The 20,482-nt window shown below is 38.1% G+C and overlaps 1 protein-coding gene across 3 annotated transcripts in view; it reads right to left on the reverse strand.

Annotated features, from left to right (window-relative positions):
• Positions 1-20,482, reverse strand: part of ercc6l2 (excision repair cross-complementation group 6-like 2) — a 99,011-nt gene that overhangs the window by 46,057 nt on the left and 32,472 nt on the right. For all 3 annotated transcript variants that reach the window (XM_028805339.2, XM_051929657.1, XM_051929655.1), the window contains exons 10-12: positions 18,628-18,747; positions 12,545-12,616; positions 7,033-7,178 (exon numbers count right to left, since the gene is read on the reverse strand). In XM_028805339.2, coding sequence (XP_028661172.2) covers positions 7,033-7,178; positions 12,545-12,616; positions 18,628-18,747 — 338 coding nt within the window. The remainder of the gene's footprint in view (positions 1-7,032; positions 7,179-12,544; positions 12,617-18,627; positions 18,748-20,482) is intronic.

Below are 20,482 nucleotides of genomic sequence, written 5' to 3' on the forward strand. Positions count from 1 at the left end.
AAGAAAGAAGACGCTCGCGCAACAACAATCCTCACCACCCCCCCCCCACACACACACATCCATAAGAAGTGACACCCAAAGCCAAATATTCTAAAGTGAACGTCAACACCTTCACACTAGACAGCATGGGTGTCACCATAGGTGGATCTCCTTACAATAAAGCACTATTAACCGTTCAACTGCAGAAAAGGAAACATATTAACAGTGACTGCGATCCTCCGGAGTGGCAGCAAATCTGTTAATAAATGGTCGTACATGTCACTCAATATTCAAAATACCGGTCCCAATCACAGAGACATCAGTATCCACTATGAACATTCACAGTAGCAATGCCCGAGACATCCGTCTTGCAAAACTGATAATTATTGATGAATGTACAATGGCATCCAGTCACTTACTCAACACCATTGATAAACTTCTACAAACGTTGATGAATAATAATATTCCCTTTGGAGGAAAAGTTCTTTTATTAGGAGGAGATTTTAGACAATGCTTAGCTATTGTTCCACATGCCATGCGCTCAGCTATTGTTCAGTCCACCTTAAAATACGCAGACAATTGGCATTGCTTTAAAACAATACAGTTGGTACAAAACATGCGATGTCCAGATCCAGAATATAACAGTTGGCTAATACAACTGGGAAATGGTACACTCACAAATACAGATGGACTTCACCCAGATATTATTTCCATTCCACAATCCTTTATCTCAGACGACTTAGTAAAAGAGATATTTGGAACAGCAATCACATTAGACCAAATACCCCTGTTAACACAACGCACTATATTATGTCCAAAAAATATTAATGTTAATCACATTAATAACCAAGTCATTTCATTACTTCCTGGAGAGACACAGATCTTTCTAAGCTCAGACAAAGTTGACTCTGATGACGACAATGAACATAGACCTTGCCCTTAAAAACGGAACAATAATCATGCTATTAAGAAACCTTAACACAAAACAGGGTTTATACAATGGCACACGGTTAGTCGTCAACACAATGACACGCAATGTTATTCAAGCGACATTTCTTACAGGATCACATGCTAACAATACTGTTCTCATTCCTAGAATTGACCTTACAAGTTCTGAGCTAGAATTACCTTTTACATTGAAACGCCGACAGTTCCCCATTAAACCTGCATTTGCCATGACCATCAACAAATCACAAGGACAAACCATGGACAAGGTTGGCATCTACCTCTCTGAACCCGTTTTTGGACATGGACAACTTTATGTTGCCTTCTCACGTGTTCGCCGTTCATCTGACGTTAAAGTTAAAATTATAAATAATCCATGCCAAGGAAGACTCATTCAAGGACAAGACACCATCTTTACTGCTAATGTTGTATACAAGTCTGATTTTCAAGAGAAGAGATGGCTAGTATCACTGGCCAAAATGGGACTGAGTTCTTATACTGTACTTTCTCAGTCTTATCTAGTAAGGCTCTACATGTGAATTACAACCTATAAGAGAAAGCTACTTTGATTATGCCACTGAAGAAATAATTTATTCTGACTTCTAAAGGAATTCCTCTGGTATTGAGCATAATTAAGCAACTATTAGTTCTTCCTAATGTGGAGAGTTATTCAGTCTGGCTCATTGTTGCTTAATGTGAGTCCACTTGGGATTTAAAGAAACCTCACAGCATCTTTTCTGAGATCTTACTAACCTAGCCTCAAGCCTGTTGATGCAGATGTTAAAGCATCAGGAAGTGCTTTAAATTCCACTGCCTTGTGAATGCATGACATTGGACATTGTGGGACTGGCTGGGAGAGAAAAAAAAATTGGCTGTAGTGGGTTGTTCTGCCTGATATCACAAAGCTATTCAGGAATTAAGACATTCACACATGTGGGGAATCCCAAAGGAGAAGATAACTGACTAGAACAATAATAATAATTCATTTTATTTATATAGCACCTTTCCCATGCTGTCTCTGAAATATTTAAATAGGCTTCCAAATTACTGATACTGAAAAGACTATTAGGGGCAAATGGCAGGAACTAGGACCTATCACTCTCTTATGCTTTACTTGCAGGTAGACAGGTGTCACAAAATTTCATAGCCTTCTTTCAAGCTGCTATACAGTATATGAGGCAACTGTGAGATATCCTGGATTTACTCCAAGAAGGATGGGAGGAGTAATCTGGCAACCAAATGTTTTGGAATCTGTTGTCCAGCAAAGAGAGTGAGTTGAGAAATTTAAAACCCTACTGAAAGTACACCTAGGGAATGCTCAATAGGCACAGGCCAAATTGTACAACTATGGAACCACACTTTCTGGATTGAGTTTTGATGTTTGTTCCTACCTCTCATTCAAAATTCAAAAAAGGTCATTTGAAATAAAGGCTTAGTAGATTATATAGTTTTACCACCCAATAAATAACAAAGAACAAACCTACCATGGTAATTTACTTAAGACTTTGGGTGCAACGAAACACTTCAGTGTTGACACGTCAGCTTTCTAAGGATTTCATACTTAATTGTGGAGAGAAAATGGGAAATGACAAGACCCTTGATCAAGCAGGGAAGTGCAACCAAATCATCTAAATGGTGACTCACATATATAATAATATCAATGAGCAATTATTATTATTTGCATCTATGTGACAACCATATAAATTATCAAAAGTGATAAATAAGATGAATGATGAATATATTTTATTTTAATTCCCTTTTAGGATGGACAATGCTGTGTATTTGCACTGAAGAACATTTTTGTGTTTATCAGTTTTTATTGGCTACCTGTTGTCACTTCCAAAATGCAGTACAGTAATCCCTCGCTATATCGCGCTTCGCCTTTCGCGGCTTCACTCCATCGTGGATTTTATATGTAAGCATATTTAAATACATATCGCGGATTTTTCGCTGCTTTGCGGGTTTCTGAGGACAATGGGTCTTTTAATTTCTGGTACATGCTTCCTCAGTTGGTTTGCCCAGTTGATTTCATACAAGGGACGCTATTGGCAGATGGCTGAGAAGCTACCCAACTTACTTTTCTTTCTCTCTCTCTTGCGCTGACTATCTGTGATCCTGACGTAGGGGGTGTGAGCAGGGGGGCTGTTCGCACACCTAGACGATACGGACGCTTGTCTAAAAATGCTGAAAGATTATCTTCACGTTGCTACCTTCTGTGTGCAGCTTTTAAGTATGCTGCATGGTGCTTCGCATACTTAAAAGCTCAAAGGGCACGTATTGATTTTTTTATCTGTCTCTCTCTATCTCTCTCTAACTCTCTCTCTCTCTCTCTGCTCCTGACGGAGGGGGTGTGAGCTGCCGCCTTCAACAGCTTTGTGCCGCGGTGCTTCGCATACTTACAAGCCAAACAGCCCTATTGAATTGTTTGCTCCTTTGAAGAGGAAGATATGTTTGCATTCTTTTAATTGTGAGACTGAACTGTCATCTCTGTCTTGTCATGGAGCACAGTTTAAACTTTTGAAAAAGAGACAAATGTTTGTTTGCAGTGTTTGAATAACGTTCCTGTCTCTCTACAACCTCCTGTGTTTCTGCGCAAATCTGTGACCCAAGCATGACAATATAAAAATAACCATATAAACATATGGTTTCTACTTCGCGGATTTTCTTATTTTGCGGGTGGCTCTGGAACGCAACCCCCGCGATGGAGGAGGGATTACTGTAAATATACAGGCATGATTCAATCCTGCGGAGCTGATCGCACCTCCAGAGAATACAGACGCTACTGGGAAAACCCCTGAAAAACGTTGACAGACTACCTTCACATTCCTCCTTGCCTTTCTGATGGCTCTGTCACGTAATATACATCTCGCACGGTACTCCGCTGACTTAAAAAGCTTGTACGGGCTTCTGTCAGTTTGAAATTGATTGTTTTGCTTCTCCTTCTCTCTCTCAGACTTTTCCTGCTCCTGACACATACTCCTTCGAAGAAGAAGATACCTGTGCTTACTTTTAATTGAGAAACGTAAGTGTCAACTCAATCCTGTCAAGGAGCACGTTTAAAACCTTTTAAAGAAACAAATGTTTGTTTGCAGTGTTTGAATAAAGTTCCAGTCTCTTTAACCTCCTCTGTTTTCTGTGCAATTCTGTGACCCAAGCGTGACAATATACAGGCATGATTCAATCCTTGCTTACAGAAAGCTATAACTATCATGTCCTATAGTCTAATTATAACCTAATACTTCGACACAACATGGCTTATTTAGCACTGCTTGAAGTCTATGAAATTGGTCACACTGTATATGAAAGGAATGAGTTTTTAGAGATTGGTGTGATTTTTTTTTGTCCATGATGAGGACTGGCTTATGATCTTATGGCTGCCTTGAGCCATTCACTTAGAACTATGTGCTGAGTTGGCCCTAGCATTAGAAAGACAGACTGACTGAAATCACGCTACACCTGTTCATATCTAGGTTTTACCAATAGTTGACTTTCTGGCAACAAGCACTATCAGAGGGAACTGGCCATGCTCAGCAAAGCTTCAGCTCCATCATGCCCACCATATTAGAAGCCATGAACAACTGACAATGTGCTACATTCGGTTTCCATATGGTTTGGTTTTATATGCCAATATAAAAAGGAAATGTTCAGCAGTGTCTGGTTTTCCTAAGATAATTGAGGCAATTGACAGCACTCATATTGCAATAAGGGCATAAAGCGAGAATGGTACTGCTTTTGGTATCTGTAAGCAGATACATTCCATTTATGCACAAGTCATCTGTGATGCCAACATGAGACTGACAGTGGCCAGGGTTCCCATTCAGATGTTGGCGCCTTACATATTTCCGTGACCCCCTACAGCACAGAGGAGAGGCACTACAATACTATGTGAAGTGCAACATAGACTTTCTCAAATGCAGTTGGCACTGGCTGGATGCGTTAGGTGGGGGGGCTACTCTACCAGCCAAGGAAGGTCTATAGTAACTTGATTGTAGGTGTATGAGGTTCATTAGCATAGTCCACATATGGTTGTTTCTGGGGGGCAACCAGGAAGGATTTGAGGTGCATCAACGGATGCACATTTACAAGATAGACGATTTATAAAGCTAAATTGTGTAGAAATGTGTGTACACCAGATTTTATAAATCTTTTTTTTTTGTTTTTGGTGTATGCATTTTTCTGATGTTTGGTGTGCACATATATTAAACATCAAATCCACATAAATTTATAGAAATTAGACCGCTGGTGATTGGTTAGTAACTTCAGAAATGAATGCCTTTCCTATGCTCGGAGTGGATGAACCTATTGAGTACCTTGGTGAGGATTGCTTCCTAATAACTACCACAATGACTTATGGATATTGACAAATCCCTTAGGTAGATCACAGAAGGAAAAGAAAAAAAAGACATATTTTTGCATTTCAAGTGAACAGTGGCAGTGTCATGTCCTTTCATTTGAGTGGCACAGCTCCTCAAACACTTTCTAGCATTTGTTGGGCTGGCTGCTTAGGTCCCATTATGCTTATTGGGCCTCCTACCTTCATGATATCATTTGTGTGTCCCGTTGCCTGGAAAAAAACATATATAGCGGCTCTACTCGATATACTTCAAAAAACAAATTCACATATTAATCCTAAACTATTTTTGTAATTGTGATCCAAATAATTTGGGCTTCACTATAGATCAAGGTAAAGCATGGCCACAACTGAAGCTATCACTAGATGGACTTGACCTCAAAACAAGAGATAGATTCAGGCTTTTCTAGGACTGGTGAGGATTACCTTTGTTTTGTACCTTGACTTATTGAGAAAGCAGCCTCATCTGAAAAAACACCCTAATACTGTGGCTTATATTCTAATGGATGAGACAACATTTTAAGACTTTAAATTGGCCTTATCTACTGTGTTCATTTTGACATAACATTTCTCTTCTGTTTATCTTCCATCCAAAATAGGACCGAGAGTAGTGCTAAACTGAATTGTTAATGATGAAGTGCTCCAAATTATGTATCTTAGTTTGGAGATATTAGACTAGGAAAGAGTGGTATGCAGCTGTAGACAGACAGTGAAGATCTGGCTGTGTTGTGATGAATCACATCAGGCATTACCTAATGAGTTTTAAATCTAGCCTACTGACTGATCATACACATTTATGTTATTGAGTCCAATGATCGATTAGTGCCCTATCCATAGCTGGTTTAAGCATTTTGCCCTGTACTGCCAGGATAGTCCCTGACTCTCCTACAACTGTAAATTAGAATAAGTGATTTTGGAAGATGCATACATGGAACACATAAACTGCCATTACTGTAAAATTATTAAAGCATGTTATTTATTCATAGAAAAAACACAAAATAAAGGTAACAGAAGCTGCCTGAGAGACTTAGACCTTGATAGGATTTAAGTAGAGTATGTACAGAATATACTGGTTAATAGTTTTTTTTTTCTTTTGCAATATTACTGATATTTTTGTTATTTTTATTTGACAGATTCATGTTTTGGAATATTTTTCATGCATGCTGCCACTAGTCACAAGAGCAGACAACCATGTGATGCACGATGTTCGTGTGCCACAGCATTAACAGACAGCGGTGCATGCTTATCATTGTCGAATTTTTGAGATTTTCAACAATAAAAATCCAAAACCCTAGTGCAAAAAAAAAACAAATAGAAAAAAAAGAAGAAAAAAAAAAACACAAAACAAACATTTTTTTAACTTAATGGGCAGTTTGACTTCAGCTTTAGAATATTGTTTTGATTTTTGGTAAAAAGCTTTGAAAAGAAAAGAAACAACAAATTTAGTGGGTGTGGAGAGATCCTGGGGACACACTGTCACAGAGTGGACAGGGTATACCCAGGGTTAGACACTGCTTCTTACAATTAATAAGATGGCAATATTGGTGGCAGAAAAAAAGATATATTATTATAATGCAATAAAATACATACAGAAAAATAAACCATCAAAAAATGCAAACAAAAGATAGTATGGACTCAAAATACATTCACAAAACTATATAAATAACAGAACTGGAATTTTTTGCCTTAATCTGCAGTGCCATTTTTGTCTCAACATAAAACAGTATTAAAAAAAATAAAATCTCTTATTAACTTACATTGTTGACACAAGGCAAATGTTAATATCACGGGAGGTATTAAACTCTTTGACCAAGGCGATTCTTTCTTTTGATTTTGTGTTGCCATCTAGCCTTCGGTATTCAATGCCTTCTGCCATACAGAATCGCTCTATCACATCTAGAAGCTTAGAAAATTAAAAAATACAAATTATTAAAATGACGAAAGAAAGGAAACACTATTTTTTTAAGATGTAGAATGTGTGTACTCTGCTTTTCTTATCTGTCCCACTGGGCCCACTTCCACAGTTGCTGCACTTCTTCACTCTGAGTAACAATTTTGATTTCTGATTTTAAAAGCTAAAATTCTACTCTTGGTAAATTAATTTGTAATAATATATAGTTTGGCTATATAACAAATGTTTTAATATTTTAACATCCATTCTCCTTTATACTTTGTATTTAAAATAAAGTTACCTTATATATAACAAATGTAGATTACTAAGTAAAATAAACTCTTTGCATCTTAATAGCATCCATCTGTTTTATGTTAGTTACTCTGGAAAAATACTGGAAAATGTCTGGAAAAATACATATTTTTGGGAAAAGAAATTAGAGTGTAAGGGTCAGTAAAATGGCTTTCTTGTTAATAAGCACACCTGGACTTTTAAACTACCAATCTTTCAACAGATTAAACTTTATATCTCACGTACAGAGAGACTTCCTACTGAGACTTTCCTTGTACTCCCTGCTGGCAACAACTACCCTGTGAAAGAAATAGACAATGACCAAACATCCCTAAAAATATTTAGTGAAATTCAGCATGACCAAACATTCCTTTCTGGTTTCTATATACCTTAACCTTAAAAGAAAACAGTTATGTAAAACTGCTAGAAAGAAAAATTATAACATAGGATAACACCTATTTTATCAGTGTAGCAAGTTCTGAATGCTGATTATTTATTAGTGTTTTAATATTACACTAGCCAACCCGCGGCGTAGCATACGTCGCACAATTATTTATTGATGTGTGAACACTTCCTGAAAGACAGAGTTGTCCAAATGGGGTGGGTTTGAGGATACGACTGTGAGTGAATGAAAAGATGGAACTCTGGAGACAGCAGCATACAATTGTCCATGACTGAAAACGGGATACGCACGACACAGCCCCGCCCGCCAACTCTAACCCTCATCCCGCGTCATGCTCATGTGCCCGCACGCAACACCTCACCAAACACCGTATCAGTCGCTTTCATCTCTGCTACAGTCCACATGCACCTCTGAGCCACGTTGACTTTTCATTGCTCTTACATGCTACAGTCTACATGCACCTCTGAGCCACGTTGACTTTTCATTGTTCTTTTCGGTTCCGGCTGCTTTTAGTGTATCCCATGGTCTCTGTCTTGCGTGCCATAGTCGGCTGCTTAGTGAATTATACAGGGAAATCCGGGAAATAAGGACAGTTTGTGAGGTAGCAGCTGTGATAGTTTTACACTCCAGTACATTGCGGTGAATGCTGGTAACAGTCAGGCGGGCGGGCAGGCGGGCAAGCCAACAAAAACACTATGCTCTTAGTATGGTATGAATCAGTTTTTTGTAGACAAAGATTTTCTCCATTCCTGCAGAACCATTTAAGAAGAAGCATGTTTGTTGTGGATGGGAATCGCTGTATGCAGCGTGTAAAACAGTTTGCGAGGGTGAACGCGGTCATGCGTATCCCATGACGCGGGAGGAAGGTTAGAGTTGGCGGGCGGGGCTCTGTCGTGCGTATCCCATGATGCTGGAGGAGGGTTAGAGTTGGCGGGCGGGGCTGTGTCATGCGTACCCCATGGTCTTAGAGTTGGCAGGCAGGGCTCTGTCGTGTGTTCACCATGCGCACTGCCTGCTCATGGCGGGCGGGGCTCTGTCGTGCGTACCCCATGCGCACTGAATGAAAAGATGGAACTCTGGAGAGAGCAACATACAATTGTCCGTGACTGAAAATGGGATACGCACGACAGAGCCCCGCCCACCAACTCTAACCCACCTCCCGCGTCATGCTCATGTGCCCGCACACAACACCTCACCAAACACCGTCTCAGTCGCTTTCGTCTCTGCTACAGTCCACATGCACCTCTGAGCCACGTTGACTTTTCATTGTTCTTATCTGCTACAGTCTACATGCACCTCTGAGCCACGTTGACTTTTCATTGTTCTTTTCGGTTTCTGGCTGCTTTTAGCGTATCCCATGGTCTCTGTCTTGCGTGCCATGGTCGGCTGCTTAGTGAATTATACAGGGACTAGTTATTTAGCCCGTTACAATAACGGGCGCTAGAACAGTAGTGCATAAACATTAGTAGGAACAGTCTATATTAAATGGCAAGGGACTTTGACCTCATTCTTTTTGTTGGTTGTATTTTTCTTTCTTTCAGCCTTTCTTTTGTTGATGTTTACTTGCTGAGCTGACCATTCTTCGTGGGCTGCCGCCGTGTATTGTGTGTCTTTTTCTGTGACAGTAATACTGTCTTGTACGGCTCTATTCAATAAGGGCGCGCACAAAAAGGCGAGCTTCAAAAGGGCGACTTCAATTGAGCGCGGCAAATAAAGGCGTTCGTAGATAATTTAGTTCAAATGGCTCTGGAATATGTGAAGAGCAACAAAGGTGCAGATCTTTATTTACGCGCGCCTTTATTCGCTGCGCCCAAATGAGGTCGCCCTTTTGAGGCTCGCCTTTTTGTGCGCGCCCTTATTGAAGGATGCCTGTGCGCGCCCTTATTGAAGGATACCGTCTTGTACGTCTGCTGGCTTGTACGTCCGTAATATACCTTTAATTTTCTCTGGCGGTAATACAGGCGTGTGCGTCGGTAATATGCCTTTAATCTCCTCTGACAGTAATACTGGCTTGTATGTGGCTGTAATATGCGTCACTGTATTGTGTACCTTTAATATCCTCTCGCAGTAATACTGGTTTGTATTTCCGTAAAACGCCTCTAACTTTCTCTGACAGTAATATCGTGCATCGCACCGTGCCCCGCGCATACGCACTTCATCAGAAGACACCCACATACGGACACCTGGACGCACATAGGGATTTTATATATATAGATATCCGGGGAATAAGGACAGTTTGTGAGGTAGCAGCTGCGATACTTTTACACTTCAGTACATTGAGGTGAATGCTGGTAACAGTCAGGCGGGCGGGCAAGCCAACAAAAACACTATATGCTCTTAGTATGGTATGAATCAGGTTTTTGTAGACAAAGGTTTTCCACGTTCCTGCAGAACCATCTAAGAAGAAGTATGTTTGTCGCAGATGGGAATCGCTGTATGCAGCGTGTAAAACAGTTTGCGAGGGTGGACGCGGTCGTGCACATCCCATAACGCGGGAGGAGGGTTAGAGTTGGTGGGCGGGGCTCTGTCGTGCGTATCCCATGACGCTAGAGGAGGGTTAGAGTTGGCGGGCGGGGATCTGTCATGCGTACCCCATGGTCTTAGAGTTGGCGGGTGGGGCTCTGTCATGCATTCACCATGCACACTGCCTGCTCATGGCGGGTGGGGCTCTGTCGTGCGTACGCCATTGTCTTAGAGTTGGCGGGCAGTGCTCTGTCGTGCGTACACCATGCGCACTGCCAGCTCATGCCTCGAGAGCGAGGGTGGACGCAGGAGGAGGGTTAGAGTTGGCGGGCGGGGCTCTGTCGTGCATATCCCATGATGCGGGAGGAGGGTAAGAGTTGGCGGGCGGGGCTCTGTCTTGCGTGCGTCTTGCTTGCCATGGTCTTAGTGAATTATATATATAGATTATTTAACACAACAAAGAACATGGGTCACATCTGTGGCTGTTCGTAATACTCCTTTGAAGCCTTTGGCCTTAATTTAATGAAATACAAGACACCATATATAATACTGAGCTAGGTTTCAGTGGCACAATTAATAATATATACAGTATTAAAGTGTAGTTTACTGCTTTTTTGGCTATATCATCATACACAAAACATAATCATTATACAGTAAACATCAATTTTTCTAAAGCTGTGTTGTCACACGTCAAGGCTGTAAGGAGCTATCCCTGTAAAACACAAATCATTGTATAATAGAACCCCAAGTTAATGCACAATACATGTAATATATTTTGAAAATTTAGTGTAAATTAAGAAAATGAATCCTGTCTTTCAAAAGTGTACTATAAAAAGAAGAAAAAATGTGAAAACCGATGACAGATAGACAACACACATTACAGAAAAAACAGGGTAAAAAGAAGGCCAATTAAAATGAAAACACCCAAATATATGCACTTTTTCATTTATGATTTTGTACCATTAATAATTCCTCCATGATTTACAAATATTGATGTTTTACCAATAAACATATTATATTACATCTATGCATTGATTAAAAAGATATTTACATAAATAAAAATAAAATAATTTCCTGAATATAAAATTACTTTTCATTCATTCATTTCCTTATTCTAAGGCAGTGTCTCAGCAAGACCCAACCAATCCTGGCAAGGATATGCACAATACAGGAAATGACCTTGGGAAGTATGCAAGTCCATGACTGGTCATGTTCACATGTCCATATCAGATTAATATAGAACAGTCAATCAACTTAACCTCCATGACTTAAGAACATTGCAAGAAATTTTGTAGACATGAAGAGGTTATGCTTATTTCACACATATCATTTCTGGCCAAGATCTGAACCCCCGGAAATATAAGGCAGCAACACACCACTCCTACTCTCACCCCCAAGCTGATGGTATGGTATTAAATTATTTAAACTTTTGCAGATATATGTAAATATTAATCATTTTAAAAAATGTAATTGTAAATTTTAGAAGGAGTTGGTCATTAACAAATAAGCAAATAGAAAATGTAACGAATTCACTAAACCAGTTCATTATATACAAAGTGTGTCGTGTTTAGATCTGTACCACCAATAAAAAAAATTAATTGCATATATACTTTTAACAAAATGTAATCTTATTTTTATTTGAAATTAAATATTGTTAATGTATTTTCTACAAAAAAAAAGAGTGTAGGCTATACCAGCCAACTTACCACACTGAAGTTTAAGTTGTGTTAACCCTTCAAACAGGTTTACCCCAGGACCACCAGTGCTTGACACCCTTAATCTAAAGATATATAATCTAATAATTTAGCAGTGATTGTGCATGTTTGTACTTCAAGAGACTGTCTGGTTTCTGGATTTCCGATTCCAGATTTTGATAAACAATTAATTGATTTTTACAGCTAAACAGAGCACCACATTAAACAGGGTGTTTCCAAAATTGATTAATCATGTATTGCACATTGGTGAAGAAAGTCAAGGAGAAAATAAAAAAAGTTCCACAAGACATCTACATTGCTGCTTCCTTTTTTAAATTATTAAAACATGAGTACTTAATTAAAAACCACAAATTTTACAGGCAGCATTTAGTCTGTAGTTCAGGTATTGCATACAGTATGGGCCCAAAGTTTGCTATTTATCACTACCAGTATAAAGCAAGTATGTACATAAATTTTAGTTGATTCAACTAAAGTTTAACTGAAGTAACATAAAAAGTAATACTTACCATTGTAGAAAATGAAAAAAGGAGCAGTTTGTCTTTGTTTCTGATGCAGCGTTCTAACAAATGTTTTAAAACCTGCAAATGAAACAATAAGAATGAAAATGTACATTTTATATTAAATCATTTTAAACTTAAGCAGAGGGAAAAACAGACAATAATTCTCATTCATGAAATCTCAAGTTAGACTCATAAATGCTGTGCTAAACTCAGATTTGATTGTAACCACCAGTGTATACTGATGAACCACAGTCAATCGTAAAGTGACAGAACTTTCTTGTTGTTAGTCATTCAACATGAATCTATGTCCATCAACGCTTTTAACTAAAGAACACCCATATTCTGGAATATTTGAACTACCAAAATTACAAAAGATCCAACACTCTCAGCATTTAAACCAAGCCTGGACACTCATTATTTTAGCATAGCATAACATACTTTTGTCAGAGTTGCAATAGCAATGTTTTATTTCTTGCTATAATGCTTTTGAAATTGTAGAAATTGTTTTTGCTAATAGTAAGTAATTTTTGTATTCAATCTCTTCTCAGTGTCTGTGGTAACACTTGATGTGCCTTGGCATACAATAGACCTCTTTCTCAGTGTGTTCTGCCTAAATGGAAATGTCCTTGTTTGCCTATGGAAAGCTCCTTTTCAGAATGTGCCATTCGGACATTCGGAATTTTGAGGTTAAAATAATCCTGTACATATGTAAATCTCTCTATTATATAAAAAAAATCCTTTGACGCAGCAAGACTTTTTGGAAGAGAGACTTTTTCAAGTCCTGCAAGACGCGACTTTTGCCTTGAGATTTTTTCAAGTCACACCCTCCTCTTAAACATTTTCAAACAAAATCACAGTTCTCTCAACTCTCATTCGTGTGAATGCTTTTGTCAGACACACTTCCTGCACTCTAAGCTCTTATACATTTTAACGTTTTCAATCACTTTAAGTTCCCAATTAAAGAAGACGTATTATGTCCGAATCTTACTGAAGAATTTCATCACTAAGGATCATCAACATAAAAAATGAGTACACACGCAATATTAACATAGAGAAATGAGAAAGTCAAAAGAGTTAACACTGAAAATTTTGATCGGTTACAAATCAAATTGGTTAAATGCATCCAAAAATTTTGAACGGTTACACAGCAAATTGGTTAAATGCGTATCAGTAGAATATGCTGAAACAGTTGGTGGTGATAGTGCGGAAGATGAAACAACAACTTACAATATCCCGAAGAATATCTACAACCATTATCAATGTCCGGTCTTACAACGCAGGAATTAATGTAGAAAGAAGGATGTATAGAGAAAAAAACGAAATTCAATCACAGGCAGTTATATGTTGTGTTGATGCATATGTAACAATTCCCATGAAAATAAAAATGTGTTTAAATTGTACATCCGCATCCCCATACACAAGCAGAAACGCAAAGGGGCTAGCGCTTAGTGCAAGCCCAGGGATTGGCAAGCAAAGTGAGCAAGGGTCAAAGCCCCCTAGTTTTATATATGTTGCATGATCTTTCTCTGCTTATATATTATTTCAACATTAGTTTCTGGGTTTCTGTTGTACTTCTTTAATCATATTATATTTTATTTTTTTTTACAATGGACTTGCCTCACAAGTGGAAGTGTGATAAATAAAAATAAACTGAATTGAAAAAAAACCATTAATTTTGTCCTAAAAGGATTTCTTTTCTAAATATGAATAAGATGTTCGTTTTATTTGTAATCTGGCAACATTTGGAAATTCTAAAGTATTTTAACAATTTTGTGGGGAATACACTGCAATAAATACATAATATAATACATTACATAACAAGTAGAAGATATTACACATACAGGTATAATACTATATATGCATGAAGCACAATTAATGGGCCATGCTTTAGCCATCAGAGTATGTGGCAAACCTATTTAATTTCTCATTCCTTGCTATTTCTTCCTGTAACTGACTAGTAACAGTTTTTCTTTTCTCTCAAGACATCCACTCACAACTGTACAACTCTTTCTGTGTGTAGCTGTGCGTCCAAATTCCTTGTGATTCTAGCTTACACTCTACCATTTGATCAAAACCAACAAAGTAATAAAGAGTTGGGAAATCCCCTAATCCCAACACTGCAGGAGTTCTTAAAATACTGAAAGGATGATGAGAAATACAGAACCTTCCTGTATTTCCATGCAATATAGAGTTTAACCTATCATTCTCATATACCAATGCCAAGTATTTACTTAATAAGAAAACGTAAATGCACATAAAGCATCTTCCTATTTGAATAATCAATAAAATGTATGCTAATTTTTAAACTAAAAAAGACTGTGTACATATTTAGACTTTGTTGACCTTTTAGAGTGTATAATATATTAATAATGTCAAAATTACTATTGCTTAACAAAATCTTGAAAGGATAAACAGTTTTTGTATATTATTGAAAGTTTGGTCACTTTAGATTCTGCAATGGACTTTGACTCAGTTCAGTTATAAATGAAGATACACTTTCCTTAAGGAAAAAAAAGATTATTCACAGTATATGTTAAATATAGGATGTTCTAGATGCTCTGGGACGCATCTTCAGTGATGTTCCTGGGGTCATGGGGTGTTTCGGGTGTTTCAACATGAGGTGACCAAGCTGGAGTTGATCAAGCCCGAACTTGCGTCCCAGTAGCAGCCACCCACAGATCAGCCCTCTTAATCCAAAGCCACCTGGTGGCTTTCTATCCAGTTTCACTCATGGATTTAATGACTCTCTCTCCTTGCCTCTCCTGTAATGCCCAGTTAATATAAGACTTAGCAGAGTGAACATCCTGCAAATCCTCTACAGCTAACCTCTATGGGCTCACAGAGCGCGTTACAGCCTCTGTCCAAGCACTTCTCCACCAGTTCCTGGTACTTTGCACATTTCTTCTTGTTTGCTTCTTCCATACACTCTTCCCAGGTTACTGCGAGTTCCAGCATGATCAGGTGTTTTGTCACCTCAGAGATGAAGGTCATGTCCGGCCGTAATGATGTCATGACAATATGTTGCAGAAACTTTAGCCGTTTATCCAGGTCAACATGCATCTACCAATTGGGGGGCTGTAGAAAGGAGGCCCATCCTTGTTTTTGGTTATAGGCAGGGTTTCTCTACAGCTTTCACAAAGGAGATCTTCTTTATGGTGTGATGGTACTTGCCGGACTGGATAGCAATGGCTATACTTTTGGCAACCGCCTTGAAGACCTGGTTGTGGCATTAGCAGTAGCGGCCTTCCCCATGGGCCTTTGTACAACTGCTGAGGCGGTGTTCTAAGGATCCTCTTCCAGAGCACAGAGTCTCACTTTTGCCCTAGACGTGTAGGTTTGTTGGGCTGGATAGGGCATGATAGACAGCTTGTACAAGGAACCAGACACTATGGAAATCTACCAGCATGATGTTAGACCAGTAATCCTGTGCTGCAGTAAACTCTTTCACCTTGTCCACGCTCCGTGCCCCACTGTCCCGCTCACCCATTTTTTCTCCAATGTCTGCTTGAATTTCTTTCTGGATAAGATGGAATCTCTCCTTGCCCTGGGCCTTGCCAACCTGCGTCTTTGGGAAGTATCCAACGCCTGCTCTACTATGGTGCCCACCAGCGTTTTTTTCCAAAGGTGTGATTCTGCCACATCCACTACTTCCTCTGTCCTTCATTTTCACCCCGTCCTTACTTCAGTGCCTGCTGATGACACCTTCTGGTCACTGGAATCCCTGTACTGTAGGGCTTCTCTTGTGCATGCAACCATAAAGAAACATTAACCTCAATTAGATATAAATAATGAAGTAAAACTTTTTATTTTTGAATTCTTGGTTTCTGTGAAAGAAATATAAATGTACTCAATAAAGTAGGTAAAGATTAAGTGTCTTTGGAAGGTAAAGTCAGATGGGCACCAGCACAAATATTTAATCTGTACTGACACCTCTTTTAAATTCTGAAGTTATGAATTAAGAAAAAGTTTGGGAGGATTTTTTAATAGGTTGTCACTGAAACTTTATGTAAAACTGCTTATGCAAAATCTAATTACAGAAAGTATCCTCTGTAGTTATTATTCAGCTCCAGCAAAAGGTTAAGGATTAAGAATTTTTGGCTGCAAAGGTGTCTACTTATTAATTTTTTAGCCCCAGCAAAAAGGGTTAAGTGACAGAGACATTCATATTACACATCTTACCTTAAGACTCACTGGTAACATCATTTGTGCCTGATAACTGAATAATGTAAATTGCTCACCGTGTCATTTCTTAAATCAAGCAAATGCAATATATATTTATCAAAAAACTCTCAAAATAGATTATTTTGTTGGCTTTTAATTGGAAGATTTTAAAAAGTCTAAAAAATAATAGCTACTGGCTTTTCATAATATGTATGATTTCTAGATTTAAATATAAAAATAGCTAACTTATAAAAATAAACAGAATCAGAGGTTCAATCAATGGCATCTTGTGATAATCAGGTTCTTGCACACTGTCAGCATCGCAAAAAATGATAGTAAGAAGTTGCACTGTCATCGGAACAGTATGTTTTGCTAATTTATTTAATTTAAACGATGCTGTTAGATGAATTTGTCAACATGTGCACTTACTCTTTCCAAAGTTTATTCAAATGGATCCTATTGTGGTGTGAAAGTTTGTATATAAGTTAATAAATATTTTGTATGTCTTTATTTGTAAGTCAGACAAAGCAAATCTAATATTAGTGTTTTGTTCATGAGAACAGCAATGCTTTGATGTTTAAAGAACCCCACCCCAGTCTTTAGGGCAATTTGGCAAGGGGGTATATGTGCAGGACATTCAATGAGACATCCCCCACAGGAAGATGGCAAGCTTCAGCTAACTAAATGGTGTCCACTACTTGAGGGTGTAAAAAGATGTAGTAGGGGGATGACTATGTTGGACTGAAAGCCTATGGCCAACCACAAAGCCATAAGTAAAGCAATTGGGAGATGTGTCACACCAGAATTCTACTGGTGAAAGTTGTCTGTTTGGGATTGGTTTGAATCAGAGGCCATTCTGTACCACGATGCCCTATTAGTGTAAGGATTTGGACAAAGAATGTATAAATTTGATCACTTTACTCCTTCTTCTCTCTTATACCATCGCCGTGAAGAAGCATCTCTCTGTCACACCATTGCCAAGAGGAGCACTACTCTGCGGCCATATTGAGACAGGCATGCGGCCTGTACTGAAGAAAACTAGAAATGAAACTTAACTAGAGACATTTAAAGTAACTATAAATCTGTGTGCCACTTGAAACTACATATCAGCATTTATCAGGTTGTATGCTGGCCCATATTTACATGTACTTTGCTTATTGATATTATTTTATGCATATTATCAATAATTCATTATTTAAAGTTGTAACTTAACTCCTGCTTTGTCTTTTACTCTATGTAATTACCTGAGGTTATATATGTAGAAGAGAAGGTGGGGGAAATTATAAAGTACAATACTTTATAAACAGGAGATAATTAGGGGGTCAGAATTTAACTTGGACACTGTGATATGCCCTACACTTTACAAAGGATGCCCATTGATCTTTTATGACCACAGAGAGTCAGGACCTCGGTTTTACGTCTCATCTGAAGGATGGCATCATTTTATATGACACAGTTTCACTATCATCACACTGGGGCATTGGGATCCACATTCAGACCACAGGGTAAGTGCCCCCTGTTAGCCTCCCTAAATCGTCTTCTAATAGCAACCTAAGCTTTTCTTTGGGTTGCTCTACCATCCAAGTTTTTTCCGGGCACGAACATGCTTAGCTTCAGGTGGAGGAATTATTTACTACAAAAGGTCTTTTAATAAATTATTATGATATGTAAAGTTAGCAAAAAAGTACTATATACTTTCATATTTTGAGAAGCTAACTGACTATTTGGCTTGAAATTTTGCTGATAAAATAAAAGAACAGATTTGACAAAGAGAAGTAATTTTACACATGCTATGACCATCAATTCAGCCTAATTCTAAGAAATGCTAACAATGGTATTTAAGTGCAACAACTGTACAAGAGGGTCCATAGTTACACTTATTCTGCAAATAATTAAGTTTATTATTTTCTTCCTTATAAAAAGCTTACCTTCATTTTCCCACTGTACTTAGGATCAGAAATAATTTCAAAGGCTGAATGGTCACTCTGTTGTATAAATTCTGGAAACGTGCTGAACACTTGCATACAGACTTCTTTTATATATTTCACCTAAAAGTAAATATGATTTATTAATAATTGAAAATAAATATTTTATATACTTTATCTCGTAGAAAACAGGACAAGGGTAAAATCAGAGGCCACTATGAACAAAGCTGCCTATATACTCCATAATGGGCCGTCATTAAGCACATTTAGCTCATTCTACCAGCATGTTATAAGAGGCCTGCTTTATTGTCTAGAGTCATCAAATTTTATAATACCTTATCCTTCAGACTAATCAGTTATAAAAGACACGTTTAAGAGACACTATATACAGTATTCAATCAATAATTTAACTGATCTAAAATTCTGTAGTCCTGTGAAGTAAGGGTGCTTATGTTCAAAATTCATATAGTGACAACTTAAAAGAGACATGGATCTGCAATATACAGTATTTATAAAAATTTAAAAAAAAACAGGAGGCAGAAAAGACTGATATTGAATTTTGTTCAAATAAACTGACAGGTAAAATTATGGCAGAGTAAGTAAACAACTTAAAAGCCAGATCTGTAAAATAGGTAAACAGTTTACACTGGCATAAATAAAACAAAGCTTTGCTTCTTTCTTAGAGATATTTTTTTTACTTTTGGATAATGCCTGTCATTTCTCTATTTTTAAAAAATATTTTAATATATATAATGTCAACATATATATATATATATATATATATATATATATATATATATATATATATATCTGCGGTGGGTTGGCACCCTGCCCGGGATTGGTTCCTGCCTTGTGCCCTGTGTTGGCTGGGATTGGCTCCAGCAGACCCCCGTGACCCTGTGTTCGGATTCAGCGGGTTGGAAAATGGATGGATGGATATATACATATATATATATATATATATATATATATATATATATATATATATATATATATATATATATATATATATATATATATATATGAACTCTGAGTTTCACATTGAATTTAATACTACAGTAATCCCTCACCGTTCCAGAGCCCCCCGCGATAGGTGAAAATCCGAGAAGTAGCGACCTATATTTATTTTATTATTTATACATATTTTAAGGCTTTATAAACCCTTCCCACACTCTTATAAACCTTTCTCACTCTCTTGTTAACCTTTCCCATGCTCTTATAAACACTTCCTATGCTCTTAAACACTTTCTACATTCTTAAACACCTCAGACCAACACTGCACACTGCACGCAGCGATCAGACGTCAATATGTCTGCACTCGCTTTGTGAAGGGGGGCAGCTGAACTCACGCTGAGCAGAAATGGACTTTGTGCTGCTTCTGCCAAAATGCCTGCTTGTCGCTCTTCCCGAGGAGTGTGTGTGTGTGGGTGTGTGAGAGCTGAACGCACCTTCGCTCAAACCCCCCCTCCCCGGAAGCGCAGTACGCTCCTGCCACTTCGCATTGTCAAGGGGGTGGGGAGCTGAATGAACGCTAACGAGAAGTGGACTTTGTGCTGGCTTTGTGCTGCTTGTCACTCTGCGTGTCAATAATTTAAAAGCCTGTACATCACCAATTTTCCTGTCTCACTGTCTTGTCTTGCGTGAAGTTAAAATGTTTTATAATAGTGAGATGTTACTCATATCCTTAGCCCGACATCCACATATCATATGTGTTAACAAAGTGTGTTTTATAAGTTTACATGTGTTTAAAGCATGTGGGATGGGTATTTTAAGGCTTAAACTATAAAAATGTTTATTTATATGGTCTTTCTATATCGCGGATTTTCTCCTGTTGCTGATGGGTCTGGAACATAACTTC

The sequence above is a fragment of the Erpetoichthys calabaricus genome, chromosome 7 (assembly GCF_900747795.2).
Source record: "Erpetoichthys calabaricus chromosome 7, fErpCal1.3, whole genome shotgun sequence".
In the NCBI taxonomy this organism is placed as follows: Eukaryota; Metazoa; Chordata; class Cladistia; order Polypteriformes; family Polypteridae; genus Erpetoichthys; species Erpetoichthys calabaricus.